At 32.2% G+C, this 27,244-nt stretch overlaps 1 protein-coding gene, 1 long non-coding RNA gene and 2 other non-coding genes across 4 annotated transcripts in view; 1 reads left to right on the forward strand and 3 right to left on the reverse strand.

The window, feature by feature from the left end:
- Positions 1-742: 742 nt before the first annotated feature.
- Positions 743-3,932, forward strand: LOC134693188 (uncharacterized). The gene is made up of 3 exons (XR_010102364.1): positions 743-893; positions 2,658-2,844; positions 3,799-3,932. It is a non-coding gene; the product is annotated as an uncharacterized LOC134693188 (long non-coding RNA).
- Positions 3,933-11,998: 8,066 nt separating this feature from the next.
- LOC134693720 (uncharacterized) overlaps positions 11,999-27,244 on the reverse strand; it is a 121,394-nt gene continuing 106,148 nt past the window's right edge. Inside the window, exons 55-59 of the mRNA XM_063554620.1 lie at positions 24,935-25,151; positions 24,068-24,380; positions 20,838-20,977; positions 14,655-14,689; positions 11,999-13,823 (exon numbers count right to left, since the gene is read on the reverse strand). Of these exons, the coding sequence (XP_063410690.1) occupies positions 13,422-13,823; positions 14,655-14,689; positions 20,838-20,977; positions 24,068-24,380; positions 24,935-25,151 (1,107 nt within the window). The 3' untranslated portion in view covers positions 11,999-13,421. The remainder of the gene's footprint in view (positions 13,824-14,654; positions 14,690-20,837; positions 20,978-24,067; positions 24,381-24,934; positions 25,152-27,244) is intronic.
- LOC134693909 (U1 spliceosomal RNA) lies at positions 16,514-16,676 on the reverse strand. The gene has a single exon (XR_010102519.1). It is a non-coding gene; the product is annotated as a U1 spliceosomal RNA (small nuclear RNA).
- LOC134693908 (U1 spliceosomal RNA) lies at positions 18,312-18,475 on the reverse strand. Its single transcript, XR_010102518.1, has one exon. It is a non-coding gene; the product is annotated as a U1 spliceosomal RNA (small nuclear RNA).

The raw sequence follows: 27,244 nt of genomic DNA on the forward strand, positions 1-27,244 counted from the left end.
CTTGGTTAACTTGAGTGACTTTGTAAATACAAAACACAGGGAGGTGTGGTGACAACTATCCACCAGAGTTCGAACGACGAAGATAGTAGTAATTATTACCTTGTCATAAAAACAATTATCATACTTAGTAGTTATTCCGCAAACTAATTATAGCATTAAGCATTGTTAGTGTTTTATCAATCAAATATATTAATTAAAATTTGGTTTTGAATAAGTTAATTAAAGGTCATTGAAAGATGCCCATCTGCATTTAGAATTTCATAGTTACTACATATAGTTGCAGTTTATGTCCATATATCGGTTCTGTTCTTAACGCATCTTGATAAAAAAAAATATAAGGAAACTTGTTTACATATTTCTCTGAAAACATATGTTAAAAAGTTCTGTTATAATAAAAGATAAATCAATTATCCGTCTTTCTATCAAAATATAAGATATCAGTTAATTAATTATTTCTATTTTTATAGTAAAAAGTCATTTTCACTTGTCAACTTTCAATACAACATTATTCAAAAAAGTTATTAATATTTTACCACTTTTCGTTATATATTATGCTTTTAATGGCTAATTAAATTTTACATTTGACAATGCCATTTCTTATCATTCACCTTACAGTTTAAAATTAATCTAAATCGTTTACCACAACCACATTTTTGTGTTATAATAAATTGATACGTATGGTATGAGCATGCAAATAAGACACAAAAACCACGCCCCCATTTAGATCTCTTTATATTAGTAAACATAAAATACAGGTTTTATATATTTGGGAATACTTGATCGTCCACTTTAGACCGGTAGAATAACTTGATCGTCCACTAAATTAATATTGAGAAGGATGAAACACATTTTACTCTGTGTTTTTCTTGTTGTTACCTTGCTGCTAGTGTGCGGTAAGTTATTAGATGTATGCTTATAATATGCTTATAAATGTTTGTTCAAATTGATTTGTTGTGGAATTTATATTCTGGAACTCAAATTCTTTTTTCCACATTGCTAAAAACTTATAAAGACATAATTTAAATAATAGGACAAAAAGGGCGTCCTTGTTGTAGCAATCACACACACTTTTTTTAGCATAATAATGGTTATTGTACGTGTAAATCTTAACATAACAACTTCGAATAAAAGTGTTTAATAGGACCGAAAAAAGGAAAATAACTTTTTCAAATTCCTTTCTAAAATGATAAAATACTTGATGAATGGCGTTTTTAAATCATTTTTACGGATTTCAGAATGAATTTTTGAACAAATGCTTTACAATAATACAAATTACAGAATGTTTCTTATTTATAAGTGCAAATAATACAATAGTTGCTGTCTATGTTTCATTATTGTTTTGTTGCTTATTGTTGAGTTTTCTGGAGCACCTGAATTGACAACAGGTTTTATTTTCAAGACGTTTTGTTTTGGTATTTCACAATCTTGTCAGTTTCCGGGGAGTTACATTGTTGGGTGCTTGTTGTTAACCTTATTGCCGCCTTTTTCCTTTTCGATCATTTTATTTTTCTATCTGGGGTTTTCATCGGTTTAATTTGTAACCCGGAATTGTTTTCTCTTAATCGATAAACTACTTTTGAGCACCGGTATACTACTGTTGCCTTTATTGGTGTTCCCTTTTCACACTGAGTATCTCAATCCGAATTCTGAGGATCCATTACACTCTGTTAATGTACACCTCATCGGATTTCGGTTCAAGATACCTGGTGGTTTGTTTAATTTGTGTCTTCTTATTTCTTTTACCCCTGTTTTATGTTCAGGCATGTTTTATATTTATAACCAAAAATGACATACCTGCACACAGTTATCTCATGTATTATCCTGTATGTAAGGAAATGTGCAAATTATTTTTAAAAAAAAAAAATTTCCAGATTCTTCTCAGAACATTATTAAGAACATAAAATATTCAATAGCATAGGTAGATTATTTGAAAGTTTACAACAGTGGACTCATAACTCGAACAATAATATCTATGCCACGCAGAAGCCACTAATATTGAAATTTGAACAAACGCGTTAATGAAGTTATAAACCACGTATCTCTCCCTCACGGACACTTAACACAAACAATCAAATCGTGCAAACAAACATTATTTTGATTAAATAGTTGAAATAACAAAGTGGACATATGTATCGTACAACCAATATAAATTGAAATACTATATCAAGTCATTTCCAACATAAAAAAATCTGTAAACATGTCATTGAAATGTTTTAAACACCTTTTTTCGTTTCCGGAAAAGATAATTTCCCATTAAATAATCACGTGCGATATAATTGCTACTGCCACAGACACATTATACATATGTTTTGTTTGCCATTATCTTCCTGACTTAATGTTAATAATTTTACAGACCACCCATATTTTTCTCACCTTTTCCAAAAAAATTGGAACCTTTTTTAATGTAAAAAGATGTTCACCTTTTTAAAATTAAATTTGTGTAATTGTTTTTTTTAGGGGGTTGTTACAATCAGCTGATGCCTGTTTATATGTGGTGAATGAATATATCAGAGTGTTGAAATGTGTTTGTATAAATAATCCAACACACATTCATTCATTTTGATCAGCGATGCACAATTTAACAAAACGTTATAATTGCTACTATTTATATCACAATTGAACTATACAGATAATGTTTGGACAAAATATGATTTCAGATGGTCAAGTAATACCCGGAACTTGTCGGTGTTTCCCAAATGATTGTCCAGATCCATTTGAAGAGGTATACTACCCCGGAGACTGTGAGGGATATAACGACTATTACAGACGTATCATTTACAAGAGATGTTGTTTAATGAAGTTTTGGTTCGTTGATTGACCATAGAAAATCTCCAAAACAATTTGGTTAGTATAATTGTCAATGTAATTTGATAAACATTGGTCTTTTGCCTTTCAAAAACTACCAGAGTGTGTTGGATATCACGAAGCTTCACTTTCAATACCGTTTAAGTTAAGGAATATAACACCTTAGCTGTATTCGGCAAAACGTTTAGGAATTCTGGTCCTCAATGCTCTTCAACTTCGTACTTTATTTGGCCTTTTCAACTTTTTTGGATTCGAGAGTAACAGATGAGTCTTTTGTAGACGAAACGCGCAACTGGCGTAAATACGAAATTAAATCCTGGTATCTATGATGAGTTTATTTGTAAGATGATAACATGTCAAACGAGACTCATACAACAGTTGCTATTTTTTTGTCTAACGTGAAGTTATTGATTTTAATTTTTACATTTTAGTGTTATGTCGTTGTTCTCCTCTTATATTTAATGCGTTTTCCTCGGTTTTAGTTTGTTACCCCGATTTTGTTTTTTGTCCATCGATTTATGAGTTTTGAACAGCGGTATACTACTGTTGCCTTTATTTACAAACTTTCCTTTGAATCAGATATTATATCTTATCATTATAACACACACAACCAACCAGATAGTCTCACCGAGATGCATCTTTATAATCAGAACAAAACGCGTACATATTTCTACATGTTGTGCTCTTAATACGCACCAATACAGAATACAAATATGTTTCCTGCATTGTTGCTTTTTAATAGTTTTGTTTGTAGTATTTTGTAGAGTTTTCTTTCAGTAGTCTTTCTTTTTGTAATGGCGTTGCAAGTTTATCTTCGACTTATGCGTTTTTGAATGTCCCCTTGGTATATTCTGCCAGTACCTTGTTACAATAGTTCAATAAAATTGTCTTCTACTTTTGAGTTTTTACTAGTACTCTTATCACATATGCTTATAATTAGAGTAGATTCTATACATATATAACCTAAATTAAATCTCTTTTTTTTTTTGGCAGAGTATAGATGCAACGGGTAGAAATAGGAAAGCCTCACCATGGGTGGAATTATTTGAGACAAAGGGATTGTTAACTTTGTTAATACATTTTTGTACGTCTGTTTGTACTGATGTTCAATAAATACGTTATTGCAACACAGTTTTATAATTTCTATATGAATGTTCCAAGGAGGAAACACGCATACAATGTACAATCATTTAGAGCGGAAAATTGAAAATAAAAAAAACCCACATTCTCTTAAGAGAAATATCCTTTTCAAACTTGTACTATTGTACAGAAACTGAATTTGAATCTCAAAATTACTTCATAAGTAAATGCCATTAATAAGTCAGGAATATGACGTTTGTTTTCAATTCGTTTGACGTGTTTGAGCTTGTGATTTTGGCATTTGTCGTTTTTAAATTTCCTTGGAGTTCTGTGTTTTTGCTATTTTATTTTTCCGTATGATTTAAATTACCTTTGACTACGATTTTGGTATCCGTTTACGTTTTGAAACATTTATTGCTCTCTCAAGAGAAATGTTGCTCCAGAAAGTTTCTTAAGCTGTGAAATCGATACCAGCAGTTATATTGTTCACATATCACCAGTGCAGACGTGGAATAATGAAGGATTGGGATAAACTGTATTTGAGAAAAAATATAAATCCAAAGAACAGAACACATACGAGTAAACATTGTCCTTTATAAAGATAAACGAGAAAGCAAAATTGAAATCCAAAGATTACACACTTGTAAACTATTTCGAATTGAAATTGTCATTTTGATATGAACATCTTTTATATACTATAAAGACTGAACTGTCAAATTGAGAATGTAAATTGGGAATGTGTCAAAGAGACAAGCTTCCGATCAAAAAGCAGAAAACATCCCAAGGTCATGCATAAATAGGCTGTCTACACAGCAAGAAAAACCCGAACCCGGAGGCTGGCTTCAACTGAACACTTTATTTGGCCATTTCAACCTTTCAGAATTATTCACTGCCATGAATTCAGTACTTTTCAGACAATGCAGTTGCTCTTAATAAATATCTGTTCAGTCTATATTCAGACTGACCAGTAGTCTAGTTGTACCACACAGCAGCATAATCTGATGTCTTAATGATATTGAATTTACAACAAAATATTTGAGAACAACTTGAACTCTTGAGAAGACATGACTTTTTCAGGTTGAGAATTTTCATGAGATGTTAACATAAAAAAAATGTTTAAGACAAAATATAATTCACTAGTCAGTACACCACGGACATGTGCGACCGCATCTGTATAAACTATACAAATACAGAGACACATAAGAAATCAAAGTTGTAAATCCAAAGATAAAAATCAAGGGAAACATACGAGAAAATCTAAAACATAGAGACAGTTGCACAGATAAACAAGAAATCAACATAAAAATCCAAAGAAAAACCTAGACATCGAAACGATTGTACAGCCAAACAAGAAATCAACATATAAATAAAAAAAAAACCTAGACATCGAAACGATTGTACAGCCAAACAAGAAATCAACATATATATCCAAAGAAAAGAACACATACACGAAAATCTAGAGCACCGAGACGATTGCACAAACAAACAAGAAATCAACATATAAATCCAAAAAAAACCTAGACATCGAAACGATTGTACAGCCAAACAAGAAATCAACATATAAATCCTAAGAAAGAACGCATGCGAGAAAATCTCGATCACCGTTGCAGTTTTACAGACAATAGTTATCAAAGGTACCAGGATTATAATTTAGTACGCCAGACGCGCGTTTCGTCTACACAAGACTCATCAGTGACGCTCATATCAAAATATTATAAAGCCAAACAAGTACAAATTTGAAGAGCATTGAGGATCCAAAATTCCAAAAAGTTGTGCCAAATACGGCTAAGGTTATCTATGCCTATGATAAGAAAATCCTTAGTTTTTCGAAAAATTTAAAGTTTTGTAAACAGGAAATTTATAAAAATGACCACATTATTGATATTCATGTCAACACCGAAGTGTTGACTACTGGCCTGGTGATACCAGAAATCTAAATTTAACTCCAAAAAATTTGAACAGATACGACAAAAACAAGAAGTTCTAGAACAACGAGACGGTTGCACAGAATAAATTAAAAAAAAAAAGATAAAAAAAATACGAAAACATCTAATCAAACGAGACAGTTACACAAACAGACAGAATAAGAAAAGTTCTATTTGTCAATCACGTCGCTCATAAAGAGCAGAATAATCAATTCGAATTATGATATGTACATATGATTAACAACCCAGTCTTCGTTGTTTTTGTAGACTATAATTTATTACATCTAATAAATACATGCATTATAATGGTTTTAAGGTATTTGACAACTAATTAAAAGAGAGATCTGCATTCTAAATGAAAAATTAAATCACGAATTTTCTTATGGACATATTTTTCTTCACATGACATAAACCAGAGACAAACAGCGTATATGTCTCTGCATAAACCAAACAAATTTCGACTTCAAATCAATGTTTTTCAAACAAGAAACCAAAAACGAAACCCAACGAACAGGACTTGATTGCTCAAACAACAAGAGAAGATGTCTAACCAAAAGTACATGGTAATTAATGAACACATTTTTAATGATGCTGACTGACATATAAGACGGAGTTTTTTTTCTTTCTTTCAACTTTACTGTTTTTGTTGCACGTCAGTGTTTCTGTTGTTTTCCTCTGACAGTTGATGTGATTACATCAGTTTTGGTTTGTAATCTGGATTTGTTTTCTCGCAATCGATTTATGACTCTCGAACAGCGGTATACTACTGTTGCCTTTATTTACTAATTGTTTCTCAGATTTTTTTCCTTTGTCTTTATAACACGGTTCAATGTGTGAGAGATATCGAGTTTGGTGCCTTTTTCGGTAATTTTAAATACAAGAAATCAAGTATCATTTTGCTCTGTGTATTGTTATTAAAAAACTTTCTTTTTTTAATAATAAAATTTTCTTTCTTTCTTTATACTTGATTTCGATATCAATGCATTCATAACGATTTGAAATGTATTGATTTAACCATAAATAAAAAGAAAAAATTTGTAAGGGTTCCGCGGAACCCAGTGTCTCGCCTACTTTTGCTGTAAATCGCAGGCTCAACAAAAATGAGGAAAAAACTCAATAAAAAAATATTCCTCTTGATACAATCTTCTGATTGTAAGAAGCTTCTGTCCAAGTTTGGTTAAAATCCAGGATAGTTTATGAATCTAATAAATGTTTTAAAAACAACTGCAGACTGTACATGTATGTATGGTTAACTGAAAGAAAATATAAGTCCATTTAAAAGTAAAATACGGAAAAATGGATTTATTTTTTTACAAAATTTACTTCTGGATACTATTTTATGATCATAATTAAGCTTCTGTCCCAAGTTTGGTACAAACCCAGGATAGTTTAAGAAAGTTATTTAAATTTTAAAAACTTTAACCACAGGGTGAATGTAATGTTTCCCCGCAGAAAAAATAAGTCCATTTAAAAGTAAAATATGGAAAAATGGATTTATTTTTTTACAAAATTTACTTCTCGATACTATCTAATGATCATAAACAAGCTTCTGTTTAAGTTTGGTACAAACCCAGGACAGTTTAAGAAAGTTATTAAAATTCTAAAAATTTTAACCACAGAGTGAATGTAATGTTCCCCGTAGAAAAACTAAGTCCATTTATAAGTAAAATTCGGAAAAAATGGAATTTTATTTTTACAAAATTTACTTCTGGATACTATCTTATGATCATAAACAAGCTTCTGTCCAAATTTGGTAGAAATCCAGTATAGTTTAAGAAAGTTATTAAAATTTCAAAAACTTTAACCACAGAGTGAATATTTGTGGACGCCGACGACGACGGAATGTAGGATCGCTTAGTCTCGCTTTTTCGACTAAAGTCGAAGGCTCGACAAAAAGAAAACAATAACAAAAACGTTTCTATTTTTACGCTACATCAGAAACAAAGGATCAAGAGAGTCTGAGGAAATACTTTACTTAAATTGCAATCTCTCCTGTGTAAACGCTTTCAGAAAACATTTTTACAATGCATATACACATCGAAGGGATCAAACTGGATATAGCTTTGATTTCCTTCGTTGTTATCTCCAACACTTGTGGAAATTTTTGACGTCGTGAATTTTGTATGGGTTGACGAATTTTAGAGGGTAGACATACATTTATCAAATTTCAATCCCTCACTAAGCTAAAACGATACATTTTCCAAATTGAAATATCATGTACAAGTGACCCATGGGGGCGAATTCCAAGCGAGTCTAATTATATTTAAATTATTTTTTCAAGTTTGGATAATTTCATATATATATATATACGACGCTCTTTAAAACCTTACCGGACTAACGTTTGCATGGATGAGGAATTAACTTAAATGCGAGATATATCAGGTTTTTCTCAGACTTATTAACCACTTTGTTGTGAAAGCGTCGCATTTATACAGCAGAACAATTTACTATTGGTCAGATCTAGTCTTATTTTTGAAAGTGCTGACACTTGTTAAAAGCTTCGCCGTAGTTACTTTTGCCTCTGATAAGAAATTACGACACATTTGAAAATTGCTTATCTGCTACAACTCAACATTACAACGATGTAGACCAAATATAGGTTCATTTTCTTAGACAGAAACGAAGTAAAAAACTAAATTACAAAAATACCGAACTCCGAAGAAAATTCAAAACTTAAAGTTCATAATCAACTGGCAAAATCAAAAGCTAAAACAGACATCAAACGAATGGATAACAACTGTCATATTCCTGACTTGGTGCAGGCATTTTTCTTCTGTAGAAAATGGTAGATTAAACCTGGTTTTATATCTAGCTAAACATCTCACTTGTATGACAGTCGCATAAAATTTAAATATATTGACAACGACGTGTGAACAAAACAAACAGACATAATAGGTAATAACGTCAAAATTGGGGGTACATTCATCACGAATGTGTTATAATCTTAAGCAAAAATTAAAGGCAAGAATTCAAAAATTACCATAGCACAATAAAACAATGACAGGATGTATATAAGTACCGAGCCACGTCAAATAGATATTACCAAAAACTAGACTTTTAGTCATATACAAAAAAATTATTACGTTATTGAAATGATAAACAACGTCAGTACCTAGAATTTATACTTCAAGACCATCGTGTATTATTTGTGAAGTTTTTACAAATATTTATCAACAAGGTCTGAAGTTCCTTTTTAGAAAAAGGACAAAACGTCACCCCTGGTTCATCAGCTTTTAGCTCAGAAACGGGTGATGTTTTACAAAGTCTGAGTAGCAGCTGCAAGCTATTGTATACAGGAGAAGTTTAGAAATCCCATATACAGGTGAAGTTGACGATATATTGCTTATAGCTTCTCTAACCAGGCCACATTTTGGGGAGATATATAATATTCATAGAATATATATTATATGCTCTCTATGTTTCATCTCGTAGATATATAACTTGGGATGTTACCAGTAAATAAACAGATTCATATCGGTCAAATTGAAATCTATGAGAAACCTATAGTCAAGGTATGTGTATTACAAAAAAATAGCGTAAGTTTAAACCCTTAGAAGTTCGGGGCTTATAAATAAAGGCAACAGTAGTATACCGCTGTTTTTAAACGTTGAAAATATGCCGTACATCCCTATATAATTATGACCTTTGACGAAAAAAGTATTCCATATGAACTTTCCTTTCTCAGATATTTTTTTTCTTTCAAGACTTCATAGTAAAAGTGGTACAGCTTTTAGCCGCTTATGGAGTTTCTATGGGAAATTGCATTGTCAATATTTTCAGAAATGCAACCTATAGGAGGGGGAAATTAATAATTTCAAAATTAAAATCGTCTAGTTTGTCTTAAATTGGACCTGCGATGACCGCTTATGTCAAATTCGTTAGAAAAGTCTTAAAATTAGGCAGAAGAAGTCTATCGTGTCTTTAATTTCTAGTTCATGATGATATATTAATGGCATCAAAACTAAAAAGCTTTTATTGTTAATTGAAAGAACTTTGTACTTGAATTCATACGACGAAGACATAATCTTCAAATCAATTTAATTGAGGTCTGAAGCTGGAATGTCATTAACTGCTATTAGTCCTTTGTTAATTTATGTATCATTGTCATTTTGCTTAGTTTCTTTTGTTACCTATTCTATAATCGGACGCGGTCTTCTTTGAAACTGAGTTTTACTGTGCGTATTGCTATGTGTCTCTTTATTCTACATTGGGTAGAGGTATAGGGAGAGGGTTGAGAGCTCACGAGACAAGTTTAAACCTGTTGCATTTATGGGGTTTTCTCGGTTCGTTGAAGACCCATTGGTGGCCTTCGGCTGTTGTCTACTCTTTGGTTGGGTTATTCTCAATTATATCATCAATATATCTGAATGCGAAATTAAATTATCGTCTTGTTTTTAACAAATGTCTGAAGCAACACCGACTAATATGAATGTGAAAAAGATAGACAAGGAGAGGCGCACATTAATGTGTTCCCATAGGAATGCCGACAATTTGTTGTCTACCTACAAATTCAACAAATAAGTTGTTAATAAGAAACTCTCTAGCATACTGATTACTTGTTCCTCTGTGTAGCATGTTTTACCTTTTTGTTCTCTATTAACAAAATATGTCTTATGATATCTTATTAAAGTAATAAATGTTGAAAAGCATTGTGGATTATTACTTTTAGACTATTTTTCAATTTCATATGGGGAATGGTGGTATACAGGGTTGAACAATCAAAAGTTTTTATAGAAAAGATTTGTCCAAGATCGAAATTTAAAATGAATCCAGAAGTTTTTTAGAGTATTTTTTTATAATTCTTTTGTCGAACATGCAGATGAACAGGCACTATACCATGGTTTGTACGGAATTTTGTAAAGCTTATGTATCCAATCGATCAAGGTAAGTCCTCCAATTTACTGTTCAATGTAATGTTCATTGAAGCCATGATGGAATTATGACTCGCAACATTTCATTGTTGTCGAATGATATGTTTTTTTATATGTGGGATAACCTGCTGATTTATTTCTAATTCTTTTACAAGAAATTTGTAGTGGTACGATATAAAATAAATAAATCAAGGTCCTGAAATGCTTGCTTATAGTTCATATAATGGGTGTAAGGGTTTTGGTGTAACTGTAGAATAAAATAGGAACAGACTGATTTTGAAAATAAAGTGAAATTTTAGATGTTACCTCCTTGTGATTGCATCAATTCCTTAATAGGTAAACTGAAAGGAAGGAATTTCGTATTTTCCTCATGTGAAGGTTCTGGTCTTACTGGTTTAAAAAGACGGAAAGGCTACAAAACAAAGTATACTAACTAGTCTGTATTATGGAGAAAATGTATTAGTGTATCCTTTTTCAAGAGCATAATCTCTCAAACATTTCAGAACATTAACAGTCAGTGAAAAAAGAATGTAATGTAATCCTAGCAGATGATGAAGATATGAAAGAAGGTCATCAAAGCTCCCAGCTTCACAATAGGCTGATTGTAAAGTTTTTGCCCAGGACTATAATGGTGTCTTAAGTAGTATTAAATAAGCTCATTACATTTACATCATTGCAATCCTATGGCATTGCAGTTCTTTGTTCCCTTATTCAGATTTTTTTCCTACCTTGGTGTGGTGATAAATTTTCTGGATAAACCATACTTTCATAGATAAAGAAGGGTCATGGTCTAGTTGATTAAAATGGTTATAAAGAACTCTGAATTGCCTCTGATTTTATACCAGACAAAACAGATGATCTATGAAAGGATATTATTGAGTTCAGTGTCTTCATGGACAGTTTTACAGCACCTATATTCACAAGACAATTTTCTCATGCAATATATCATATGAATCAGAAAATGATATAAGTTGACTTCCAAGAAATGTGTTCATCATGTGGAAAAATCTGCAACAATCGATAGAATATTTTTCAATTTTTAGCCATTATAGACAGAGCTCAAAGAAATGTTTTCTCTTCCATAACTTGAAACTGAAACTTAAATTCTTTGTTTCTTAATAGTTTTGTTATATATAATACACCAAATTTTTATCAGGGGAAATAAAATTATATATTTTCAAAGCCAAGAACACACCACAAAGGAACACATATCTGTCTCCCAAACAACTAATAAAAATAACTGAAAACATTTTTTTTTTTAAAGTTTATTAGAAAAGATATAATTTTTTTTTTTTGAAAATTGTAAATTTCCAGTAAAATTGAATAGTATAAAATTAATAACAGCTAATTTCAAATATCATATAACCTTTTGAACTGAGATTTTTATTTCTGAACCACATAATGTAACATGTATCCCAAAATTTATAAAAATTACATAAATACATATAATGACAACATAATTTATAAATGCCAATGCTTCTTTTTTTCGTAATTTAGTATTCTTCAAAATTAGTGATAAGATTTGGTCAGAATGTAGAAATCAGGTAAATGAAGGTTTTTAAGTTTGAGGAATTTTTATGTAAAAGAATTATTTCTAAGAAAAAATAGTGTTCTTATCTAAAATGTTATTTTAATCAAAAATGTTTTTTTAATCAAAAATGTTATTTTAAACAAAAATGTTTTTTTATTTATAATTCTAAGAAAGTTGCAAAAAATGTAATTTCAGACTTTGAACTTTTTTTCTATCAAATTGTTTTTAGATTAGTTAAAAATTAAGTTTTTGTAAAGAATTAAAATTATTTCAGTGATTTCTTATTTTTTTCATTTCATACAAAAATAAATGTCAACAATTAAATGACACATATCAGAGACCATATAAGATGTGCTGCATTTCTTAAGTTACTGAGTAAACTCACAATTTTTTATATTTACTTTGATACATTATTATGAAAATTGCATAAAATAATTTAAATTGTTATAATATATAGAGATATATTTCTCTAATTCTATGGAAATTTATCCCTTTTCAAACCCATTGTATAAAAAAATTTAATCAACGTGTGGTTGCTGGTGATCTCAGAAGATCATTGGATGATTTTAAGGGTCATGACCTTTTTGGCTGACTGGATGAACCAAAATATGATAACAGGTGTTAATGAAATTGACAACTTCGTGCAATGTGAAAGGCACTCGAAGGGGATTTTCGGTAAACAAAAAAGATAATGTCTTTTTGATCATTAGAGAAACAGATTCTTACATAGTTACTCATGGATTATCGGATTTATCCAATCTCGATAGTTAAATTATAAATTTTAAAGTACTCGCCGAGGCGGCTCGAACTTTAAAATTGATAATTTAACTATCTCGATTGGATAAATCCGATAATCCACTGGTATCAATGTAAGAATCTATATTTATCACATAATAAAAATACCTGGACAGATATTAATCTGAAAAAAATACCTGGACAGATATAAATCTCATGAAAATACCTTGACAGATTTTAATTACATAAAAATACCTGGACAGTTATACATCACATAAAAATACTTGGACGGATATAAATCACATATAAAAAAACCTGGACTGATGAATTTAGTTTTAAAAAAAAAAAATATTTTAAAATGACATTTTTAAGAAAAAAAGAAAAAATCAGAAATGTGATATAATTTTTTGACACATCTGTCTTGAAAAGTACTGGTAAAAAGCTTCAAATATCAATTATTAAACAAAGCCCTCCTCACATTTCTAATGTCTCTTGATCTGCTTCATCATACATTGATACTGTTTCAGGATCTAATGTGGTTGTCTGTCGGTCATAGAGAAGATGTGGAGATTTACTACTAGATGGTGCTGGATGTCCACTGTTTTGATCAGCTAGTGCCCATCGAGCCTCATTCTTGGACAAAGCATGTGGCATTGAGGCACCATATCCAGAAGATCCTGCTTCAGTTGGTGCATCCATTCTTGGAAATGTCCAGCCAGGTTTTGACATGACATCAATATCAGCTGACAGATTGGCTTCAACAATTTCAGATGGATGTGGAGCAATTTTAAAATCAGAAGGAGGGACCAGAGGTTCAAATGAAGGCATTATATGGCGTTTCTCATTTTTACATTCATCTTTTTGTGGAGGGAAGTCCTACAATAATAAAACAGCATTTTAATTTTTTTTCTTTTGAAAATGTAGGTCAATAATGATGCACTCATCTGGAATCTAAAGAATACAACAAAAAAAAACCTAACACTTTTTATTTAAGTAAGTTACTGTGAGAGTAGTTCGACGCCAATAAGTAAACAAACAAAAATACAAAACAACAAGGAAAATTCAAAATGGATAGTTCTTTATCAAGTGGCAAAATAAAAAGCTTAAATCCTGAAGTTTAAAATTTTTCACCAACTAAGTCCTGTAACTCTAGAATGATTTAAGTGTATTCATCAAATTTTATACTGATCATCTCTCTTCCATTCTCAATAGCTTGTGAAAGTTAAATGAAAAACCATCATAGCATATCTAAAGTACAACTTAATAATTTTTCTTTGTAAATTATTGATAAACTCCAAGAAATGTATAAACAAGACTGTGTCCATAGTACAAGGATGCTCCACTCGCACTTTCATTTTCTATATTCATTGGACCATGAAAATTGGGTATAAATTTTAATTTGGCATTAAAATTAGAAAGATCATATCATAGGGAACATGTGTACTAAGTTTCAAGTTGATTGGACTTCAACTTCATCAAAAACTACCTCGACCAAAACTTTAACCTGAAGCAGAACAACAGATGCACAGACCAGAAAACATAATGCCCATAAATAAATTGCCAAATAATTCGTCTAAAATAAAGAACAGGATATCTATCATCAACCACATTAAACTCTTCATTCATACTAACTATCTTATGTCTTTGGTTAATCCATTAAGAAAGAGTTGATATTAAATACTCTCAAATTAAAAAAATAAATCTTACCATGTTATCCGAGATTTGATCTGGATCTATAAAATCTGTAAATAAAAAAGAAAAACCTGAAAATTTATTGTACAGCAGAAAACATTTTTTGCAGTTGCAGTAAGGATATGTATATGAATGGGATAAAATACAAAAAGGTTCAATTTCTTCTAAGGAATTCAAAAAACAAAAAAACTTTAATTCTGGCCGAGTTTTTATTATTTTTTTTACTTTCCGCAATCTAAAGGCTCTCAAGAGCTGTGTCGGTCACCTTTATCTACAGTGGTCATCCCAGTGTAGTCTTACATTAGTTACTGAAGAACCCTTATCATTATTTATATGACTGTTTGAAATTGTTTTTTAACAATTTTCCCATACATTGTATAGTAAACCCCTATGTTCTATTTTTGGCCATGTTGGTTAAATGGCAGAGTCATCAGATACATTTTTTCAATCAAGATACCCTACTAAAAATTGTGGCTAAGTTTAATTCTTTTTGGAACAGTAAATTAAGAGGAGAAGAAAATATTACAAACAAGAGGCTGTCAGAGCGACGGCAAAATTAAACCAGATTTATTAATATTTATTTGTGTCCTGGCATTTTTTAATATCACAAGAACCATTACTGATGAACGGTAAAAGTGAAAATCATCAATATCAAACTTGACCTCCATTTTTTCATCAGTAACAACATATTAAAATTTAAAAAGCTTTGGTTGAATGGGTCATGAGTAAATGCAACAACATGACTGGTAACACAATTTTTCAATCTTTCAAAAACTGTAAATCCTGAACAGAAAAAAAGAAAATCGTCATTATTGTACTTGACCTCCATTTTGTCATCAGTAACAACATATTAAAATTTCAAAAGCTTTGGTTGAATGGTTCATGAGTAAAAACACAGACACAACTGGAAACACCATTTTTCAAACTTTCAAGAACCATAACTCCAGAACCATAAAAGTCAAAATCGTCATTCTTGAACTTGACCTCTGTTTTGTTGTCAGTAACAACATATTGAAATTTTAAAAGATTTGGTTAAACGGTTCATGAGTTAATGCACTGACAGGACTGGAAACACCATTTTTCAATCTTTCAAGAACCATAACTCCAGAACCATAAGAATCAAAATCGTCATTATTGAATTTGACCTCCAAACATATTAAAATTTTAAAAGCTTTGATTGAATGATTCATGAGTAAATGCACGGACAACATTTGGCTGCCGCCCGCCCAAATGACCACACGCCGTACATCCCCAAATCAATAACAGACCTTTTTGTCACAAAATCTGGTTAAAAATTGTTAAAAGTTTACTTTAAAAAGCAACAACTCCTTATGGGGGTCAATTGACCATTTTGATCATGTTGACTCAGTAAAAGATAATGGACGCCGACGCCGTAACAAGAAAAGCTTACTTGACCTTTCAGATATCTCAAATAATCATAAACACTCTTTTGATCTACCAATCAACAGAAAAGACTGATTTTTTATGAAAGGTAATGTCACCTTAAGGATTAAATAATTTTACCTATAAATTTAATGTAAACTCGATAATTGGCTGTTTTATCTATGAAATAGGATTAAAAAACAGCTGTAAATCTAGGAGTAGGCAGGGAAATTTACACAAGTCAAATTTTCGTGTTTTGGTAGGTGCAGGAAAGGAAAGAGAAAATTAAACACACACCAAAAAAAAAATTCCAGATATACAATATTTATAATATGAAAATTAAATAATAAGCAAGTATATACTTCAATTAACATTGAATTTTTCAGGGAAATTGATGGGTTAGCAAAATACAAAATAAAATAAACTTTGAACATATTAAGAGGGTTGTGCAAAGCTTATAAGGCAAAGGACTTTATTTTTATTTGATTGTTCGGGGGTTAGCGCGAACGCAGTCCCCCACACTAAAAAATTGCGTACCCGAGATGCCCACATTTGGGGCATTCGCAAGCTTCAGCCTATCCGAAGTGCAATGGAAAGGCCTCGACCTGGGGAGACCCCCTTTTGATCACGGTGCTCCCTGTACCAGGTAAGTATGCTAGACAACAGAGATTTTAAACATTTAATTGAGCAAACTATTACAATACACGAGGTGTCAGATACATATTTAAAGATTGCATCTGTTTTGTAAAGAACAATAATAAAATGAAATCATAGATATTTTTTTAAAGGTTATATGGTAATAATAAAATAGTTTAGTGGACTTTTATCAAAAACACTTCTTATAAGCTGTATTATAGATTTTAGTCAGAATTGTGTACACAAATATGTCAGTACAGTAACGACAACTCTGTACAGGTAAACTGTTACATCTACTTAATGTACAAGCTTATTATAAATGGTATTTAATTCTATTGAGTGCTGTTATCAATAAATAAATACCTCATTCAAAACTAGAGGCTCTAAAGAGCCTGTGTCGCTCACCTTGGTATATATATATATATGTGAATATTAAACAAAAGAAGCAGATAGATTCATGACAAAATTGTGTTTTGGTGATGGTGATGGGTTTGTACATCTTACTTTACTGAACATTCTTGCTGCTTACAATTATCTTTATCTATTATGAACATGGCCCAGTAGTTTCAGTGGAAAATTTACAAATTTTATGAAAATTGTTAAAAATTGACTATAAAGGACAATAACTCCTAAGGGGGTCAATTGACCATTTCAGTCATATTTTCTTATTTGTAAATCTTACTTTTCTGAACATTATTGCTGTTTACAGGTTATCTCTATCTAAAATAGTATTCAAGATAATAACCAAAAACAGCAAAATTTCCTTCAAATTACCAATTTAGGGGCAGCAACCCAACAACAGGTCGTCCGATTCATCTGAAAATTGAAAGCCAGATAGATCTTGACCTGATAAACAAGTCTACCCCATGCCAGATTTGCTCTAAATGCTTTGGTTTTTGAGTTATAAGCCAAAAACTGCATTTCACCCCTATGTTCTATTTTTAGCCGTGGTGGCCATCTTTGTTGGATGAACATATCACCGGACACATTTTTTAAACTAAATACACCAATGATGATTGTGGCAAAGTTTAGATTAATTTGGCCCAGTAGTTTCAGCGGAGAAGATTTTTGTAAAAGATTACTAAGATTTACGAAAAATGGTTAAAAATTGACTATAAAGGGCAATAACTCCTTAAGGGGTCAACTGACCATTTGGGTCATGTTGACTTATTTGTAAATCTTACTTTGGTGAACATTATTGCTGTTTACAGTTTATCTCTATCTATGATGTATATTCAAGATAATAAACCAAAACAGTAAAATTTCCATAAAATTACCAATTCAGGGGCAGCAACCCAACAACAGGTTGTCCAATTCATCTGAAAATTGCATGGCAGATAGATCTTGACATAGGATTAAAAAACAGCTGTAAATCTAGGAGTAGGCAGGGAAATTTACACAAGTCAAATTTTCGTGTTTTGGTAGGTGCAGGAAAGGAAAGAGAAAATTAAACACACACCAAAAAAAAAATTTCAGATATACAATATTTATAATATGAAAATTAAATAATAAGCAAGTATATACTTCAATTAACATTGAATTTTTCAGGGAAATTGATGGGTTAGCAAAATACAAAATAAAATAAACTTTGAACATATTAAGAGGGTTGTGCAAAGCTTATAAGGCAAAGGACTTTATTTTTATTTGATTGTTCGGGGGTTAGCGCGAACGCAGTCCCCCACACTAAAAAATTGCGTACCCGAGATGCCCACATTTGGGGCATTCGCAAGCTTCAGCCTATCCGAAGTGCAATGGAAAGGCCTCGACCTGGGGAGACCGCCTTTTTGATCACGGTGCTCCCTGTACCAGGTAAGTATGCTAGACAACAGAGATTTTAAACATTTAATTGAGCAAACTATTACAATACACGAGGTGTCAGATACATATTTAAAGATTGCATCTGTTTTGTAAAGAACAATAATAAAATGAAATCATAGATATTTTTTTAAAGGTTATATGGTAATAATAAAATAGTTTAGTGGACTTTTATCAAAAACACTTCTTATAAGCTGTATTATAGATTTTAGTCAGAATTGTGTACACAAATATGTCAGTACAGTAACGACAACTCTGTACAGGTAAACTGTTACATCTACTTAATGTACAAGCTTATTATAAATGGTATTTAATTCTATTGAGTGCTGTTATCAATAAATAAATACCTCATTCAAAACTAGAGGCTCTAAAGAGCCTGTGTCGCTCACCTTGGTATATATATATATATGTGAATATTAAACAAAAGAAGCAGATAGATTCATGACAAAATTGTGTTTTGGTGATGGTGATGGGTTTGTACATCTTACTTTACTGAACATTCTTGCTGCTTACAATTATCTTTATCTATTATGAACATGGCCCAGTAGTTTCAGTGGAAAATTTACAAATTTTATGAAAATTGTTAAAAATTGACTATAAAGGACAATAACTCCTAAGGGGGTCAATTGACCATTTCAGTCATATTTTCTTATTTGTAAATCTTACTTTTCTGAACATTATTGCTGTTTACAGGTTATCTCTATCTAAAATAGTATTCAAGATAATAACCAAAAACAGCAAAATTTCCTTCAAATTACCAATTTAGGGGCAGCAACCCAACAACAGGTCGTCCGATTCATCTGAAAATTGAAAGCCAGATAGATCTTGACTTGATAAACAAGTCTACCCCATGCCAGATTTGCTCTAAATGCTTTGGTTTTTGAGTTATAAGCCAAAAACTGCATTTCACCCCTATGTTCTATTTTTAGCCGTGGTGGCCATCTTTGTTGGATGAACAGATCACCGGACACATTTTTTAAACTAAATACACCAATGATGATTGTGGCAAAGTTTAGATTAATTTGGCCCAGTAGTTTCAGCGGAGAAGATTTTTGTAAAAGATTACTAAGATTTACGAAAAATGGTTAAAAATTGACTATAAAGGGCAATAACTCCTTAAGGGGTCAACTGACCATTTGGGTCATGTTGACTTATTTGTAAATCTTACTTTGGTGAACATTATTGCTGTTTACAGTTTATCTCTATCTATGATGTATATTCAAGATAATAAACCAAAACAGTAAAATTTCCATAAAATTACCAATTCAGGGGCAGCAACCCAACAACAGGTTGTCCAATTCATCTGAAAATTGCATGGCAGATAGATCTTGACCTCATTAACAATTTAACTCCTGTCAGATTTGCTCTAAATGCTTTGGTTTTTGAGTTATAAGCCAAAAACTACATTTTACCCCTATGTTCTATTTTTAGCCATGGCGGCCATCTTGGTTGGTTGGCCGGGTCACGCCACACATTTTTTAAACTAGATACACCAATGATGATTGTAGCCAAGTTTGGTTTAATTTGGCCCAGTAGTTTCAGAGGAGAAGATTTTTGTAAAAGTTAACGACGACGGACGATGACGGACGCCAAGTGATGAGAAAAGCTCACGCCTTTTAGGCCAGGTGAGCTAAAAAAGTAAAAAAGTCAATATTTTGCTGAATGATATTCTTAATTACCCTGTTCATCTAATATTGTAGACATCTGAAGTAGTGTATACATGTAACCCCCCCCCACCAAAAAAAAAAAACCCTGTAAAAAAACCCAAACAGACAAAACTTGAATATAAAGAATATTTTCCTTTAGTTATCAAATAGTTATTTCTATTTCCTTTAGTTATCAAATAGTTATTTCTAAGTAACTAACTATTTATGTCAAAAGATGGTCTCAAGGGTATGATTTTTTTGTCTGCTAAAATATTCTTAAATATCGTGTATTCCTTTCAGGTCAGGTGACCTAATAACAAATACTATTAAAACCTCATAATGTTATAAACAGCTTAATTTTCAAGTTATCATGCGTGAAAATACACAGTTAATAGTGATAAAACAATTTGGAATCAACAAAAACATCAATATGATATATGATAGCCCAGCTTGGATTTGCATGTGCATATAATGCTTTTGAAATCTAATTACATGAGATTTGGAGATTCAAGGATATTCTTCATCAAATTTTTGATTTTTTTTTTAAACATTACAGCATTTGTTTACATTTTTATACAACTAATACAGACACCAATAAGTTAAACATATAATTAAAACTTACCAAAGATAGCAGACTTATAATTTTTTACCATAGTTAATCAATAAATATGACAATATGAATAATAATTCATGTTAATTCCATATACAATACACATACCAAATATGGTGTTTCTATTGGGTAATCCACCATCTGAATCATCATCCATATAATCTTCAAACGAGTCTGTGGATCCAAATGAGTTGTTTTTGTCATCACTTTGGCATAAGATGTACTTCTGAACCCAAGGAATGTGGCTACTGAAAGTAAAAAAAAAAATATTTTATAGGTTAGAAATCTTCCTCAAGAGTTAGCAATATGAGTCCCAAAGATGACAAACAGGAGGCTCTCAAGTGCCTGAATTGCTCACCTGTATTTCAGAGGAGAAGATTTTTAAATGTTAGCAAACTTGATGAACAAATTGTGTAAAATTGTTTTTAAAGGGCAATAACTCCTTAAGGGGTCAATTGACAATTTTGGTCATACTAACTTTTTTGTAGATCTTACTATGCTGAACATTACTGCTGCTTACAGTTTATATCTATCCATAATAATACTGCATCTTCCTATATCTATCAAGATAATAATGAAAAACTGCAAAATTTTGTTAAAACTACCAATTCGATGTCAGTGACCCAACAATGAGTGGTTCGATTCGTCTGATAATTTCAGGGCCGATAAATCTTGACCAATCGAACAATTTCACCCCATGTCAGATTTGCTCTAAAAGCTTTAGTTTTTGAGATATAGGCCAAAAACTGCATTTGATCCTTATGTTCTATTTTTAGCCATGGCGGCCATGTTTGTGAATGGATAAAAACTTCGGATACAATTTATAAACTAGATACCCTAAGGAAAATTTATTTAAAGTTTGAAGGTAATTGGCCCAGTAGTTTCAGAAGAGAAGATTTTTGAAATAGTTTATGACGACAGACGACGACGGACGCCAAGTGATGGCATAAGCTCACATGAAGCCCTTTGGGCCCCGGTGAGCTAAAAAAATGAAGCAATCTTAAAAAAGACAACCAAAAGCCATATTTATACTAACAACAATAAACAAAAACTATGGCAGACATGAACAACCAACCACTGAATAACAGACTCCTGAAATGGGACAAGCACATAAAGAAGATTGGGGGAAAGTAAAGCAGGTATTTGAGCCCTCAACCCTACCCAATTCCAGGACAGTGGCAGTGCTGTTACAACACAACATAGAGGAGGATTGAATGCACACAAACATATTTAACCCCATAACATTCTTCATTATAGGCCGATAATTGCTGTCTGCCATATATGTTTTTGTTTATTGTTTTTAGCATAAATTAGGCTGTTTTTTTCTAGTTTGAATTATTTCACACTTTGTCATGCATGGGCCTTTGACAGCTTATTATACAGTATTGAATTTAGTTCACAATTGTTCATACAGTTGCTGACATCTATATGTTCATTGGTCTCAGGTGGAAAGTTATCTATCATATCAAATATAATATTAATATGTTTTTCTATTGATTTGTTTATTTTTTTCGTAGGTAGCAATTTTTTTTGGAGTGAAGAATTTATTAAATCTGCATTCAATCTTATAATTTGAACTTCATTGAACGTTTAAATTTGTGGTTAACTTTCATTACCCAGGAAATCCACAAAAAATTACTATTCCACTGATATCATTGAATCCTTACTGACTAGCCATACACTCTTACTTTTACAGCGGGTATGTAAATCATTACACAAATTAAAAAAAACTAAAAATGGGAGGTAACACATGTAATCAATAAAAAGTAGATATTTAATCGCGTCTTTTCCATTGGTAAATGAGGGACAGTACAATCGCGACAATTATTAACATGCTTATCATGATCAAGGCAATCATCCATGGGAGACAACTCATGTTAACAATAAATACTAGAGGCTCTAAAGAGCCTGTGTCGCTCACCTTGGTCTATGTGAATATTAAACAGAGGAAGCAGATGGATTCATGACAAAATTGTGTTTTGGTGATGGTGACATGTTTGTTCATCTTACTTTACTGAACATTCTTGCTGCTTGCAATTATCACTATCTATTATGAACTTGGCCCAGTAGTTTCTCTGGAAAATGTTACTGGTAGTAAAAATTTACAAATTTTATGACAAATGGTTAAAAATTGACTATAAAGGACAATAACTCCTTAGGGGGTCATCTGATTATTTTGGTCATGTTGACTTATTTGTAAATCTTACTTTGCTGAACATTATTGATGTTTACAGTTTATCTCTATCTATAATAATATTCAAGATAATAACCCAAAAAACAGCAAAATTTCCTTAAATGTACCAATTCAGGGGCAGCAACCTATCAACGGGTTGTCCGATTCATCTGAAAATTTCAGGGCAGATAGATCTTTACCTGATAAACAATTTTACCCCATGTCAGATTCGCCCTAAATGCTTTGGTTTTTGAGTTATAAGCCAAAAACTGCATTTTACCCCTATGTTCTATTTTTAGTCATGGCCACCATCTTGGTTGGTTTGGCGGGTCACGCCACACATTTTTTAAACAAGATAGCTCAAAGATAATTGTGGCCAAGTTCGGATTAATTTGGCCCAGCAGTTTCAGAGGAGAAGATTTTTGTAAAAGATATATAAAATTTACGAAAAATGGTTAAAAATAGACTTTAAAGGGCAATAACTCCTAAAGGGGTCAACTGACCCTTTTAGTCATGTTGACTTATTTGTAAATCTTACTTTGCTGAACATTATTGCTGTTTACAGTTTATCTCTATGTATAATAATATTCAAGATAATAACCAAAAACAGCAAAATTTCCTTAAAATTACCAATTCAGGGGCAGCAACCCAACAATGGGTTGTCTGATTCATCTGAAAATTTTAGAGCAGATAGATCTTGACCTGATAAACAATTTTACCCATGTCATATTTGCTCTAAATGCTTTGGTTATTGAGTTATAAGCCGAAAACTGCATTTTTTCCCCTATGTTCTATTTTTAGCCATGGCGGCCATCTTGGTTGGTTTGGCAGGTCACGCCACACATTTTTTAATCTAGATACCCCAATGATGATTGTGGCCAAGTTTGGTTTAATTTGGCCCAGTAGTTTCAGAGGAGAAGATTTTTGTAAAAGTTAACAACAACGGACGATGACGATGACGGACGACGCTGGACGATGGACGCCAAGTGATGAGAAAAGCTCACTTGGCCGTTCGGGCCAGGTGAGCTAAAAAGTACTTACTCTCTTCTTTTCCATCTGTAAACAAGGAACAGTACAATCACAACAATAATCAACAAGCTAATCATGATCAAGGCAATCATCCATGGGAGACAACTCATGTTAACAATAAAAAGATTTTACTTACTCTCTTCTCTTCCATCTGTACACAAGGAACAGTACGATCACGACAATAATCAACAAGCTTATCATGATCAAGGCTATCATCCATGGCCGCAACAAACAGTTCGGATAATCCTCAGGACAGGCACACTTATAATAGTCGATGTAGTCATAACATACAAACGGATCCTGACAAGGAGAGCTAATACACTCGTTGATATTCTCTTTACAATGGATACCAGTCCAACCAGAGGCACATATACAGTTGTAGTTGATATCAAAACTTTCAATAGCCCTACGGTAATGTTCACATGGATAAGATATAGTCTTGTTCTTTGCTGAAACATAAATCATTTGCATTTATGAATAAATAGGATATAAGAGATGTCAAACAGAAGTCAGAAATGTGGAGAACAAAAAATCCCTCATACAATCTATATACCAGCTAAACAACAAATTACAGTTTAAAAAGACGCTGTCAGACTGACAGCAAACAAGATTTTTTGACATTTATTTATAAATATCACAAGGACCATAACTCCTGAATGGTAAAACTGACAATTATCAATATCCAATTTGACCTTCATTTTGTCATCAGTCACAGTGACAACATATTATAATTATAAAAGCTTTGGTTGAAAGGTTCATGAGTTAAAGCATGTACATGGCTGGATACACCATTTTTCAATCTTTCAAGAACCATAACTCCTGAACAACTATATATGAAAGTGAATTTGTCAATATTGAATGTTACCTCCATTTTGACATCAGCAACAACATATTAAAATTTGAAAAGCTTTGGTTGAACAGTTCATGAATAAAAAGCATAGAGTCACTTTTTGGCAGCTGCCCAAATCAATTTTCTTTCACAATGATATTTTGGTATACTAACGTTCGCATACTCCTTCATTGTGACATGGTGACTCCAACACGGTAAACTGTATGGTGACAAGACGTGATAAGGCACCACTAGCATCAGAGAAGTAGACTTTAGCCTCATCGTAGCCAGAGAAGGAATAATTCTGTATATATGTCAACTTCATGTAGTTCCATTCATGTTCATTTATTGGCTTCAACAGGCCGAGATCACATGGGAACATCATATTATCCTGTAAAAAGAAAATAACTTTTTTTTTAATTTGGTGCTGAAACCCTAACCATGTGCAGGGTATTCAATAAGAAATTAGTGAACAGGCTGTTCACTAATTTGAAGTGGCTCTTCCAAAATTTGGGCTTACATTGAAAATGGTGCATTCTGAGGCATTTTCAGACAAGTACATAAAAAATGTGGTTTCATAGGAATAATATTTGTTTTAGCTTTTTTTTTCTTAAAAAAAGGTGAGAAGACGGTATGGGACTTTCTCATTGTTAAAGGACGTACAGTTGCCTGTAACTATTTACACCCATTTCATTTGAACTTTGGTGGATAGTTGTCTCATTGGCAGTCACACAGATTAAATTTTGTAGTCCACATTTGTAGGCCTATACAAAACTAGAGGCTCTAAAGAGCCTGTGTCGCTCACCTTGGTCTATGTGAATATTCAACTAAGGACACAGATGGATTCATGACAAAATGGTGTTTTGGTGATGGTGATATGTTTGTAGATCTTACTTTACTGAACATTCTTGCTCCTTACAATTACCTCTATCTTTAGTGATTGGCCCAGTTTTTTTCAGTGGAAAATGTTAGCAAAAATTTACAAATTATATGAAAATTGTTAAAAAATGACTATAAAGGCGATAACTCCTTAGAGGGTCAATTGAATATTTTGGTTATGTTGAATATTTTTAGGTCTTACTTTGCTGTAAATTATTGCTGTTTACAAGTTATCTCTATCTATAATAATATTCAAGATAATAACCAAAAACGGCAAAATTTCCTTAAAATTACCAATTCAGGGGCAGCAACCTAACAACCAGTTGTACAATTCATGTGAAAATATTGAAGTAAATAGATATTGACCTGATAAACCAATTCACCCCCTGTCAGATTTGCTCTAAATGCTTATGTTTTTGAGTTATAAGCCAAAAACTGCATTTTACCCCTCTGTTCTATTTTTAGCCATGGCGGCCATCTTGGGTGGTTGGCAGGGTCACCGGACACAATTTTTAATCTAGATACCCCAATGATGATTGTGGCCAAGTATGGTTTAATTTGGCTAAGTAGTTTCTGAGAAGAAGATTTTTGTAAACGATTACTAAGATTTACGAAAAAATGGTTAAAAATTGACTATAAAGGGCAATAACTCCTAAATGGGTCAACTGACCATTTTGGACCTGTTGACTTATTTGTAAATCTTACTTTGCTGAACATTTTTGCTGCTTATAGTTTATCTCTATCTATAATAATATTCAAGATAATGACCAAAAACGACAAAATTTTCTTAAAATTAATATTTCAGAGGCAGCAACCTAACAACCAGTTGTCCGATTCATCTGCAAATTTCACAGCAGATAGATCTTGACCTGATAAATAATTTTACCCCTTGTCAGATTTGCTCTAAATGCTTTGGTTTTTGAGTTATAGGCCAAAAACTGCATTTTACCCCTATGTTCTATTTTTAGCCATGGCGGCCATCTTGGTTGGTTGGCCGGGTCACCGGACACAATTTTCAAACTAGATACCCCAATAATGATTGTGGCCAAGTTTGGTTAAATTTGGCCCAGTAGTTTCAGGAGAAGATTTTTGTAAAAGTTAACGCCGGACGCAGGACGACGACGACGCCGGACGCAAAGTGATGAGAAAAGCTCACTTGGCCCTTTGGGCCAGGTGAGCTAAAAAGCAGAAATTTAAGTAGCCCACACCAAATTTTAGGGGCCATTGGCCTGCGGGCCCCTGCTAATTTCATACCCTGGTAAGTGATATCATTATTTGTAAATTTTCAAAGCATTTAAATGATGAATTGTGTAATGAATTTAACTGTATCATTATTTAATGTCTAATAAAACTAAAGTTCTTGAAATTGTTTTATTCATAATCATAGTCAAAACTGTCTTCATCTGAATCTGGGTCGTCTGTTTCTTCTGACTGAAACTCAGGGAGCTTTAAAATTCACAAAATATTGTTCATTCGTTCTTTTACATTTGATACATCTTCTTCCATATCTTCACTCACTATATCAGCCTGTGTGCCAGCATCAGATGTTGTAACAACATTTCTTGGTGTCTGGAGTGGAAGTGATGATTTAGAATTTTGCAGTTT

This window comes from Mytilus trossulus, chromosome 12, assembly GCF_036588685.1.
Source record: "Mytilus trossulus isolate FHL-02 chromosome 12, PNRI_Mtr1.1.1.hap1, whole genome shotgun sequence".
NCBI classification, from domain to species: Eukaryota; Metazoa; Mollusca; class Bivalvia; order Mytilida; family Mytilidae; genus Mytilus; species Mytilus trossulus.